The 12,493-nt window shown below is 45.2% G+C and overlaps 1 protein-coding gene across 1 annotated transcript; it reads left to right on the top strand.

Moving 5' to 3' along the window:
* Positions 1-6,321: 6,321 nt before the first annotated feature.
* LOC136932971 (receptor activity-modifying protein 1-like) lies at positions 6,322-9,509 on the top strand. Its single transcript, XM_067228304.1, has 4 exons — positions 6,322-6,440; positions 7,153-7,213; positions 7,448-7,589; positions 8,382-9,509. The coding sequence occupies exons 2-4, from the start codon at positions 7,153-7,155 to the stop codon at positions 8,635-8,637; spliced, it is 459 nt and encodes a 152-aa protein (XP_067084405.1). The 5' UTR covers positions 6,322-6,440; the 3' UTR covers positions 8,638-9,509.
* Positions 9,510-12,493: the final 2,984 nt, after the last annotated feature.

Raw genomic sequence — 12,493 nt, forward strand, 5'->3', positions numbered from 1 at the left:
TGTGTTGCTATGTTACGCTGACTGGGTGTTAATAGTTAAGTTAGCTCAGAGTTACTGATGTGAACTTCAGGTGGAAGGTTGTTACCGTTCATTCTGTCAACAAGGAGGTGAAAGCTGGACTGGGATCTGCAGGGTCCTATCGCCTAACATTTTGCTTTGTTTGTTTTTAAAGGCAGCTTTGCAATCGAGGGAATGTTAAATTTGTGTTGTGTCTGTGTGAGAAGAAAGATAAGGTACTTCTCTACATGGACTTTGGCTACAGGATGTAATTGGAAAGTACATTTTTGTAAAGGAACTTATCCTCAGTATAAGTTCAATAAGTATGACTTTCCTGAGGAGTTTCACAGCACATGCTGAGTGCTAGTGATGCGTTAATGTAATATTTCTGGCCTGCCCATTGACACTCCATGACATCTAGACACTTGGACAAATAGAGTTACTTTCAATCTACAAGCAGTCCAACAATGTCTAAAACGGTTTGTTCAGATGCTGTTCTTTCCCTGTGAAAAAAAGAAAAAATGCTCAGCTCTAAAGATAGCCTATCCGCTGTGAGAGCTTGACCTCACTTCTGGTCTGTTAAACAGCCGTAAAACAGCCCGTTAGATTATCTGATACTACTGACCGTGTGATGAGTTATACAATTGGAGAGACTTTGTTCCAAGATGATAATTTGAGTGTAGGAGATGCAATTTCATTGTATCGACTGTCCTCAGGATTGAACCTCATCAGCTGGCTAACTGTGCAGGGACTGCAGAGAGAGAGAAGCAGACTGTCGCCATCCCCTCCGGCCCCTGCCTTGCTGTCATTTACACCACGTTAAGGTGAACGTGAGCGGCTCTGAAGCAGCATCTCGTGTCCTGGTGTGAGCGTGAGCGGCTCTGAAGCAGCATCTCGTGTCCTGGTGTGAGCGTGAGCGGCTTTGAAGCAGCATCTCGTGTCCTGGTGTGAGCGTGAGCGGCTCTGAAGCAGCATCTCGTGTCCTGGTGTGAGCGGCTCTGAAGCAGCATCTCGTGTCCTGGTGTGAGCGTGAGCGGCTCTGAAGCAGCATCTCGTGTCCTGGTGTGAGCGTGAGCGGCTCTGAAGCAGCATCTCGTGTCCTGGTGTGAGCGTGTGTGGAGGCTTTCCTGCGTGCCACACTGGGAGACAGAGCCAACGGGAGACCTTTCCATTCCACACACTGTTCCACATCCTGTTTCTGACTCCAGGGTGCGTGCTGGGATAGCGTTGCCTCGTGGTGTCAAATCTGGTGTCAAGTCTCGGCGTGAAAAGTCTGGGCTGACGTGTGAGCCAACGCCTGCCGGGCCCCTCTCTCGTATCCATGACTGCCGTTACCAAGACGCTCGGACGAGCGCCATACTCAGACCCGGTCTGTCAGCTGGAAACAGTGCTGCTCAGGACAGCTGCTGCCTACTGAAGCTAACCTTTGGAACTGTTTTTGCTCTCAGTATGTCATGTGAGCTTCATTTGACCGCAGGTTATACATGACACTCAGTTTTTTTTTTTATTAGTTTGTGGACCTTTGCAGTTAATGCACGCGAATACAACCCTTTGAGCAGTTTCAAATCATTTTCTTATTTCATTTATTTACTTGTACTCACAATTGGAGGCCGTCACATGCAGTACACTTACACTGTGTACACAGACACACGCTGTGGTCCTGGCTCGGCGCCAGACGCTGGGATGAACACGGATCATGGGAAGCACATGCACCCTCCTAGAAACTGTGTCCAAACTCCTCAAAGCTCAAATTGATTTTCTTTCAAAGACAGAGCAATTTGTTTGGTGTCACTGAACTGTAGCATTTCTAAGAGCCTTTGAACTGAGAGCTGACCTATTCCGACCCTGATTCTGATGCCAAAATACACAGTTGTCTAACTGTGCCCAGATATAAATAATTTGAGATTGAGTGTGGACAGTCTAAAACGTTCTTCTACGGAATGTTTGAGTTTAGCCAAACTCTGAGTGTTTAGAGCAGCGCATGCCATAATTAACACACCCATCATGAGACAGACAGCCTAATTACAGGGAGACTGCATTCATCAACATCATTATCATTCTGTGGCTTCATGACCCCACAAAATAGCAATTTTGAATTGTTCAAATAACACAAATGATTTAAGATTAACAGAAGCTTTGGTGGAAGGTTAGAGATGTAAGACAAAACGTATTAGAAGGACAAAATCAGATGCCAAAACTTTAACTAAGTCAGTTTAGCAACCACTGTTTACCTTGGTTGGTTCTGGAAACTGCAAACCATTTATCACAAGTAGTTTCCCCATACATCAGTCTCTAACTACTTGTGTTAAAGCAGTTTGCTAAAAGTTTGTGCTGCTCAATTACACATAATATTTTGTTGGCTGAACTTATTTCCTTAAATTGATGGCCTCTTGCTGGATCTGTCAGGAAGAGCGTCCAGTCTGGGTGGATTTGATGGGTGAGTTGTCTGAACACTGTTGATTAGTGGGGTCCATGTATGGAAGTCTGATACTCCAGCTGTTCTCAAAGGCCTGGCTGTTCTCCTCACACTGCCTGCACAGATCTCTCACCTCAAGAGAAAGAAGTAGATGTTTAATTTGTTCAATTAGTCACATATAAATATATATCAGCTGTCAGCTTATCAGCTGTATTCTGGTTCCAGCTGTCCACATTTTTCTCACATTTCAAGGTTTAGTAAAACCATAGAACTCACCATGTCAGTGTAGCGAATCAGTGTTGGCTGGATCTCCATGTTGAGCAGCAGGTCTTCCAGCAGTATCCGCCTCTGGTAATTCTCCATCCTCAGCCTCTGTTCCACATCCACCGCTGGGTCCAGGAGACCCTCTGGAGACCCTGGGCTGCTCCCCGTCCTGTCGGCCTCTAGCTGGACTCCTCGTCCAGCCCTCAGCCTCTCCTGCCCCAGCTGGGCCTGGAGGTGCTGGATCCTGTCAGAGACCTCCGTCAGCCGAGCCTCCAGAGCCCGGACCTGCTTCTCCCTCCCTGTCGAGGCCAGGAGCTCGGCCTTGAGCTGGCTGAGCTTGGCCTGGGTCTGTTCCACAGGGTCCTCCCCTCTCCTTGTTAACGAGGACCCAGCCTGGGACTGTTCCACAGGGTCCTCCCCTCTCCTCGTTAATGACCCAGACGGCTCAGAAGTCCTTCTGCGTTCTCGTTCCCTGCTTGGAGAGCTCCCACAGCCATCCTTTCTACCTCTTTCCCACCGGTTCCCTCTTTGGTGCAGATCCACCCACTGATTAGCTAGCTGCACAGCCACAGAACTCTTATAAAGGATATCTGGAACAAGCCATTCAACTTTAGCAAACTTGCGTGACCCCGACTGAGCACACACACAAACGTTTTGCAGACTTATGTTCTCCTCCCTAATTGGACCGGGGAGAAGCATCAAAGCCCACCTGCGTCGCAGAGTGAAGAGGTCGCCGGCCACCTTGGAGACAGACGGCAGCTCTCTGGAGCTGCTCTGGCTCAGAGTCACCAGGCTTGTGCTGTCAGGGTCACCATGCTCCTCCAGGACATACAGGTTTTCACAGAGAGGGACCACCACTTGTTCATCGAAGGCATCCTTCATTGCTCTGAGATGCTGCATGAAAGACAGCAGCCAGGAAATGCAAGTTTTGATGTCGGAGCCCATGCAGTAAACACTGGCACCGACTGACTCTTTGGATTCCGCTTGAATGTCTGACACAAGCTCCTGTAGCTGTTCCAAACTGTCAATTTCACTTTTGTGTTTCACAGTCAAGGCTCGCAAGACCAAGCCAAGACTGTCCATGTCAAAGGAGTGTTTGCATTCCTCAACGTGGACCTGGAAGGCCGCTATCTCTCGCCTGAGGTATGAGTAGAGGTCATCCATCACCGGAGCTTTCCATTTCAGCACCTATCTGAGAGAACCCTTTCCATTACACCAATAAAAAGAACTATCCAAACAGCCCGTTCACTCCCTTTCACAAACAAGCCTTTTAACGTGAACATTGTGAGTCTCTAGTGTGTGTTTTGCTCTGTTGAGAACCGTGTTATGCCGGCGACTAAGTGAAGTGGAAATGTTTTCATATGACCAGTCCAGTACTTTCCTCCAGTCTCAAATGAACTATGATTATATTATGTGTATGTTGCTTAGCAACATTAGATGAATGGGCATTACCTGAAACATTACATTTTTTAGCACTTGTAAGGGAAAAAAAGAAAAGATGTGGCATGTGTGCAGAAAGGTATTTTCACAGGACTCATGACAGGTCTATCTTTCAGGTAGCTGTTAAGTGAACACTAATTAAATAACACACAACGGTTGTCATATTCTCCATGCTTCAGACATAAGCTTCAAGGCAGCTCAGAAGAAAATGGGACAAAAGTGTAAACCCTGACGAAAAAACAGCAATGTAGGAACGAGTAGAGATGAAAGGATTTGGGCGAACCTTTTTAATCGCTGCTGTAATTGCTGGTTGTATTGAAACTCAACTAGGGTGCCATCCTTGTGTGTCTTTGAGAAACAGTGAGTACTTCAACTAGCAGTTGCAAAGTTGGAAAAGCGCACATTGAGTCAGGACACATATTCAGTCAGGACACATATTCAGTCAGGACACATATTCAGTCAGGACACACTGAGTCAGGACACACTGAGTCAGGACACACATTCAGTCAGGACACACATTCAGTCAGGACACACATTCAGTCAGGACACACATTCAGTCAGGACACTGTATGCGTTATTCTCCTCAGCTTGGTGGGTCATCACTGGGAACCTGTCAGCTGACCGAAAACAATCCCTCCATGTAAGGGGACACTGAACACACTGTAATAACATTTAAAAATTACAATTCCATTAAATACAATAGTACACCTAAAACCAACCTGACTATGGCTCAGATCACATCTTTCTTTTATCCAGTGCATCCATTACCTGTATTTAGGAAAAGTATAGCAGTTTTTCACCACCTGGTGCCAGATGTGAAGCCAATTTATTCAGAAAACTTTGAACTGAAATTCATAATAAAACGTAGAAGCATACAGACCTTTGCGTTTTCATCGTGGCACATGCAAGTCCTGCAATGTTATGACTCTCTCTGGCAACCATAGGTTCAAACATGCAGTCTCCAAGGAATGCCTGGGGTGTGACAGCACACAGCACAGACAGTGTCCCTCCTCCTGCCTGTGCATTCAGAATGGAGCCTGCTTAAAGGACAGTCAGATGATCCGACTTCTAAAAGCTTCTGTTGTTTACACAAGGTTACTATCGTGTAGCTGTGTGTTGAATAGTGAGGACCCAGGCAGACACGCACAGACATAAACAGAAGCACAGAAGTGAATGGGAGTTGTACTGTTCTGTGTGGTTTCACACCACTGAGATCAAAGGCAAATAAGAAATTTTTCTAGGTTTTAAGAACACTTTGAAATTGAATCTTGTGTGACTGGTTCAAAAGATTTTTCTATTTTGGTTTAGAAATGTGCAATGATGTTGAATGATGTTTTAGATGTGGAATTAAATGTGGAAAAAGTTCGAGAGCAGGCAGACTTTTGCGGTTATGTTATGTCTTTTGTCCGATTACTTCCTTTTACAGGACTGCATTGAGAAGTTTACAAATAATTCTAGTTGTTTACTTGTTTTGGATCTACCAAGCCGACAGCGTGCTAAACTACATCCATCTCATCCTGTCTGAGTCTGTGTGTGTTCGCCCTCTCGGTGTCTTCTGCCCTGCTGGGCACAGGGACTCACAGGGTCAGGGACAGGTCTGTGCCAGCAGATGTATGTGATATAATTACACTGGAGATAGCAGGGGGACAGAACACTGCTCCCAGCACCACAGAGAGCTCTGGCCTCAGATCAATATCTCTCTCTCTCCTCCTCATAGGTCTGAGAAGCAGGTATACTACATGGCTCAAAGTGCTGAAATACATGGGCTTTCTCATCGGTTTGTGTGTGGCAGTTTTCTTTGCTGTTGTTGCATGCATGTACATCCGAGGCTGGTGAATGTCTACGTCTCTAGGCTTCAGAGAAAAAACATCTTCGACAACCCCCCCTCCCTCCTCCCTCCCCCTCCTCCCTCCCAACCTTTCTTCCTTGACCAGGGGTCAGCCTGTGTACTGTACGCACGGTTTAGACAACGCGGCCTGCTGATCCCTGGTCACCAGGGAATAGCGGGGAGCAGGGAGCTGGGTGCAAAAGCCTGGGAAAGAGGGGGCTTGGCCTGGGAAAGGAAGCTGCTTGTGCAGCGGTGCAGGGCTGCAGATTGCATAAGACAGCGCTCGTTCACACTGACAAGGCCATTGGATCACCGGAGGAGAGTAGCTTAGCTGTGCAGCTGTGGAGGGCTACTAGTTTCTCTGCTACTTGACATTCAGCTGGAACTTTTCACCTCAACTCTGTTCACTGTATTTTTCTTTGTTTAGTTTTTTTTTTAACTTTTTACTGGGACCAGTTCATCAGAACAGGAACTAAGCTACAGGTACAAATCAAGGTATGTCAGGGGAACGTTTTGTTATAACTACATTAAGGCTGTAGTTCCAGTATGTAGATTGTGAAGGAGGGTTTTACAGATATTGTTAAGATATGTTCTAGAATAAACCTGTTGGTGTTTACCCTGCCTTCACTTCAAGATGTCCTGCATACACTGGTCTGTCCATACCTACTCCTGAAGAGGTTTCTGGTTATGTGAATGGTTTTTCAGTACCAGTTTGGACAGTTGTTGAGGTTTGGGAGAGGACCCAGCATGTATCTGGATTGCATTCCTGCTGACATCTGTTTCTAGTGACTCCATCCCAGGAGACAGATTCAATCATTGAGAAAATGTTCAGGATGCAGCTGGACTTGACATTATAAGTACAGTAAACCTGTTTGTAAAATATAGAAAATGATATACAGTATGTAAAGGTTTTAGCATTTTGTGCGTACCGCAAGTTACTTCATCGTGTATATTTTGTATCCAAAACAGCTGTAAACAGACATACTCTCATTCTCTACGATGTACAAAACTAGTGTTCGTACTGGACACTATTATCATGCAGCAGCTCTCTGTGTTGTAGCCTACAGTTCAATGGACTGTGTTGAACGTGAATGTGGGCTATATAAACAAAGCTAAATTACTTAGATTTTAAATTGATTACATTGATTGTCTGTCTCCTCCTGGTACAAAAAAACACAATGTTTAAACTTTTGAAATTTCCTGATAGATGGAGGTTCAAGTGTCTTCCAATCAAGTGACAATTTGTGTGATTCTTCTGTTAATAACAGGTAAGCTGTTGATTTGATCTGTGGTCAGTCTGACTGGTTTACCTCACACAACTTTAACCTGGAGAAATGGGTTACTTTTCAAGCTACAATTTTGCATTTGTTTAAGTATACATTTATAAATTGGAAAAACAAATGAACTCTGTCTGGGGGAATCTTAAATGTTTGTGACAAAATATTTTCTAATAAATAGAGTGAAAATTAAACTGAACTTCTACATTCAACTCTCATTTCTAGGACTCGGCAAAGGAGATATAATTTCATCATGCAGCCGGCACAATTTCGACAGATTTGTCCAAGATTACTGTTTACCAGAATTTTACAACAATATGAAGAACAGCGGCTACCAAGACAGTTGCCCCTGGCCCCAGATGAAATGGTGTGTCTTCTCCTTACCTGCTGTCTTCTGGATTAGTCCTGTGTAGCCTGACCCCACTGTGACCCGCACTGTGACCCGCACTGTGACCCGCACTGTGACCCGCACTGTGACCCGCACTGTGACCCCCACTGTGACCCACTGTGACCCACACTGTGACCCACACTGTGACCCGCACTGTGACCCGCACTGCTCAGCAGTCCCTTGTGCTGATGGCTGCTTCCTGTTAAGGACCCTGGTAACAGCATGATGGCTGCTTCCTGTTAGGGAAGTGAAAACAGTGGAGGGGGAAGTTTGACGTTGCATTAGTCCACGTCTGTTGGAGACGTACCATGACCTTGAGTCGTTATGGAGACGTACCGTGACCTTGAGTCGTTATGGAGACGTACCGTGACCTTGAGTCGTTATGGAGACGTACCATGACCTTGAGTCATGGGAAAGTTCGATGTTTCTAGATCCCCTGGGTGTCTCTCATGGCTGCCCACTGTTCATTTGTCTTCATACTTCCAGATGTTACATGGTTGGCCCAGACTGTACATGTTGTGATACTACTCTGATTCCAGCTGAATGAGCTAGGTATGACTGGTCATGTCCCTGGGGCTGGTGCCCCTGGAGGGAGGAGATGGTCTGTTAGGGTGGAGTGTTCACACAGGGAACACGTCACCCCCCCACCTTCTGACAGACTGATGCTGTTTAGTGCCTGCAGCTTTTATGTCTTAATGTTCTCTCTTTCCCTCATATTCTCTCTCTCTCTTTCCTGCTTTTTCCCTCGTATTCTCTCTCTCTCTGCTCCAGGTCATACATCCAGCTGAAAACCTGCGTGGAGAAGGTGGCCAACATGGCGTGGTGTCCAGAGCCCTCTCTGAAGGATGAGATCTTCCTGTCGGTCCACAGGACCTACTTCTCCCTGTGCGCCTACAGGGAGGACCCCCCGCTGACCGTCCAGATCATGCTCATTGTCCCGGGCATCATCGCCACCCTCTTCCTGCCCCTGCTGTGGGTCCACCTGACCACCTGGAGCCCAGAGCTGCCGTGCTCGGTGGGGCTGTAGGACCACCACACACCCCCCGCGACGCCGATGTTCCTCGTTTAAATCGTGGCCGGACCGGGTCACCCCGGTAGCTCAGTTCCATGTAGGCTGAGGCCATGTCAGCAGTAGGGTCATAGGTTAGGATCTGGCTTTGGCCCTTTGCTGCATGTCTCCATGTCTCTCTTCACTTAAAACTCAGTTTACCTCACAAATCAAGGTTTCAGTAGAATGACAAAACTGTCATAATTGGCTCTTTGAAAAAAAGGGCCATCACGAGGTAAAACTACAAAACGTTCTGTCAACATACAAACATTAATAGGATTTCTGACAGTAACTTCATGTACATTACATTTACATTTAGTCATTTAGCAGACGCTCTTATCCAGAGCGACTTACAGTAAGTACAGGGACATTCCCCCCGAGGCAAGTAGGGTGAAGTGCCTTGCCCAAGGACACATTGTCATTTGGCACGGCCGGGAATCGAACTGGCAACCTTCAGATTACTAGTCCGATTCCCTAACCGCTCAGCCACCTGACTCCCTGACTGATGTACATGGTGAAGGTCTTACATTATTGTTTTTATCCCAAGACAATACATAACAACAATCCATTCACATTATTGAAATTGTAGTGCAGTGTACTTGTCAGTTACTTAGTGATTTATTGTGGAGTTATCTAAATGTTGTGAATAAAAACGTGATGCATACTTGAAACACATAATAAATATTTATTTTCAGACAAAAAATAACAATTTCTTGTTCAGTAGTTTTAAAACCTATTTATAATAATAGTAGGACTGCTATTCAAGTATTCACATGACACAAGTACTTTTCAGTATTGCTAATGCTAACTTAAGCTTAATTTACCGTAAAATAAACTCAAAAGAAAGATGTTTGCACATCTTCAAAACTGCCAGGCAACATGTTGTGTTGTGTTCATGTGTAACTGTACTGTCTGAGGAAGAAACATGGCATCCAGCATGTTTCTTCTCCACAGACACTGGCATGTACACATCATGCACATTCCTATGTAATTTGTCACCCATATGGAGACACAAGACATTTCCCCTCATAGAGAAAGTTTGTCTTCAGTGCACTGATGACAGGTTGGGTCATACAATAATATTGTGTTGGTATCTTAAAGGTTCAGAAGGATGACCTTCACGGAAAGTGAACTGTCCAAGCAAAGAGAGTGTTGACCTACTGTGTGGCAACTCTGATAGAAAATGCTGATTGAGAGGGTGACTGTTTCAACACTGTGAGCGACCTGTACAAGAGAAGAGTGAGTGAAACAGCGGAACAACAACAAAAGTCTGAAGGGAGATAACAATGCTAGCAACATTCCATGAGTGGAGAGATTAATGTCACGGACACATACACAGTTAATTATGGCATACATATCTGATTGTCTAGCTTTTTATCATTACAATCTGGCATACGACAGATGAGATCCATGTCAGGTACATGCTGTCAAAAGAAACGAAAAGATCTTTCGATTCACACCAAAAGGAGTCTAGCTAATGGTGGTTCAAAAGTAACACCTGTGGTCCTAGATGCAGGGGGTCTGCATATCTGGCATGTTGGTAGAAGGCGACGGAACCTGGTGAACTCTGACTGCCTACATGCCAGGCCCTTCCAAGGGTCCCCAATATTTACTTTTCGTCTCCTGGTTTCAAAGCCTAGTCCAGAGCAGAGTGGGTGGGCCAGCACCGTTGATCATCTTTAGTAATGCTCCACTTCCATTTCAGTTTGGCCTCAGAGACGTAAATGTTTTGCAGAGTGCACCCCCGAACACACTCCTATCCGGTTAGCTGTCAGCGCGCTGGCACGCTTGTATTCTCAAACAACAATGACCTTTGGACTTCCCTTAAAGGACAGAGAGCTCCCGTCTCTCCTTTTGACCCGGTGTGGGTGGAAGCAGCTCACACGTTCCCCTGTTGCTGCAACACTTCACACATGCTGACTGAACTAGCCTCAGAATACAGCCACTTCCGTCTGAGATGATGTTGACGCGACGCTACAGACCTTCATATTTAGACTGTGGTGGGTCAGGGTCATGGTGGTGAGGGCCTCGTTCAAGTGACACTGCTGAACCTTCCAGACACACAGTCTACTCTGACACCACCACCACTCTGACACCACCACCACCAGGGCAACAACCAAAATAACTCAAATATTACATTTCTCCGTCTGCTGGTAGGTTAAAAGCACTCAAGAACAGCATGTCACTTAGGATAAAAGAGTCTGCTAAATGAATATCAACTTAAAGATAAACGACAGTAGAACACAAAATGTTCGCTTCACTCAGCAAAGTCAACTACTTTATGTACACAAAGGGGACATCAAACGTAATTTCAGGGAAAAAGTTGTGTCTCAAGGGTCAATTTATTTTAAAATTTCCGGATCTGTTAATTCCAGAGTGTAGCCATATTGGTAGAATCTCTTTTGGATTTCAGCTCATTTAAAACCTACATCTGATAGTCAACATCTGTATGGAACGTCTGACACCTTCCTGAATGTCATAACCGTCAGAATGTGTGGAATGTGTGGTACACCCCCGAAGCCTAACGTTAGGAAGATAACACGTTCTCCTGAACCCACCTCCAACACCAGCACATGTCATTAACTGTCCTATGGTGACCATCTGAAAGTGACCATCACAACCTTCCTGAAACACAGCACAAACCAACGGTGACTGTGATGTAAAAGTTGGGTCAGAAAACCTGAAGCATTCCAGCAATATAGTTCCTCCCAGACATTTCTCTTAGCTTGTGCGGAACATTCTCAGACCTGGAAACGAGCCAACACTAGTTTCAATCAGTCTTGAGTTTAACCACCAAGCTGTTAGCAGAGAGAGAAAATGACCAGGAAACCTGTTCAGCACACAAAGCGAATGGCACAGTGAGAAATGAAACCCATATCATCCCACACATAAATATGGCTTCATACAAAACTGGCAGGATAATATTCCACTATAATACAGAGAAATCACAAGGAAATATAAAAGGGGTGACACTCCAGACTGTCAGGTTAAAGTAACAAATGACAATTGATGAAAGAAAAAAACATGTACAATTGAAATTAACTAGTGGAAAACAATGCAGATACAACTTGTACAGTTCAGCATTTAAAGTAATTGGACTGACTGCTTAGGTAGGACACAATTCCAACCTGAAATAGACATTTGTCTAAATCAGTCTTCAGTGGATTTCAGGGCACCATGAAGGCTCAATGTATCTATATTTTTCCATGGAACTGGTATGGCAGTGCAGTTCATTTGGGGTCAACATTTACAGTGATCTGAAAGGAATTGCACAGTAATCTGGCTAGTCAGGCTGTTCCCTTAACTAACGCCTTCACAGTAACAGGGGAGAAGGCAGTTCAAAATCTGAGGCAGTGAACTTGTCTGAGACAGCCAGAGCTGTTCTCTTCAAACCTGTCCTTTCAGAGCAGTCTACTTGGTAGCTGCAGTGTGGATGAGATCCGGTTCAACAAACACACTGCAGGGCTCGGAGGTCACTGTCGATGCACTCAAGCTCAGTCCCTGTTTAGAAGTTGACCTTTAAAGGGAAGAGAGCTAATCCCAGTAGGAGGCAGGTGTTGAGGAGAAGGTGGGTCTGGATTACAAGGTGCCTTGGTCCTTTTACACATCAGAATTCATCATGCTGATAAATAGTGGGACAGACAAAATAATAAACTCGATGGAGAAGGAAAAAATATAAATAATTACATAAATAGGGGTGTACGATTAGTGTGTTTGTAGATTCAAGGGGTAATGGAATATTCTGTATATACAAGGTTTTCTATTGGACAGATCCTTACTGAACTCTGACTTAGCTACCCAGACTTGTGGTTTTCGTCCAAACAGGCTGTAAATG

Source organism: Osmerus mordax, chromosome 2 (assembly GCF_038355195.1).
Source record: "Osmerus mordax isolate fOsmMor3 chromosome 2, fOsmMor3.pri, whole genome shotgun sequence".
NCBI classification, from domain to species: domain Eukaryota; kingdom Metazoa; phylum Chordata; class Actinopteri; order Osmeriformes; family Osmeridae; genus Osmerus; species Osmerus mordax.

Excerpts from the sequence above, each read along its gene's own strand:
- LOC136932971 (XM_067228304.1), top strand. The coding sequence starts at position 7,153 with ATGGAGGTTCAAGTGTCTTCCAATCAAGTGACAATTTGTGTGATTCTT. Across the intron at positions 7,214-7,447 it reads GATTCTTCTGTTAATAACAG|GACTCGGCAAAGGAGATATA; the intron begins GTAAGCTGTTGA and ends TCTCATTTCTAG. Across the intron at positions 7,590-8,381 it reads CCCTGGCCCCAGATGAAATG|GTCATACATCCAGCTGAAAA; the intron begins GTGTGTCTTCTC and ends TCTCTGCTCCAG.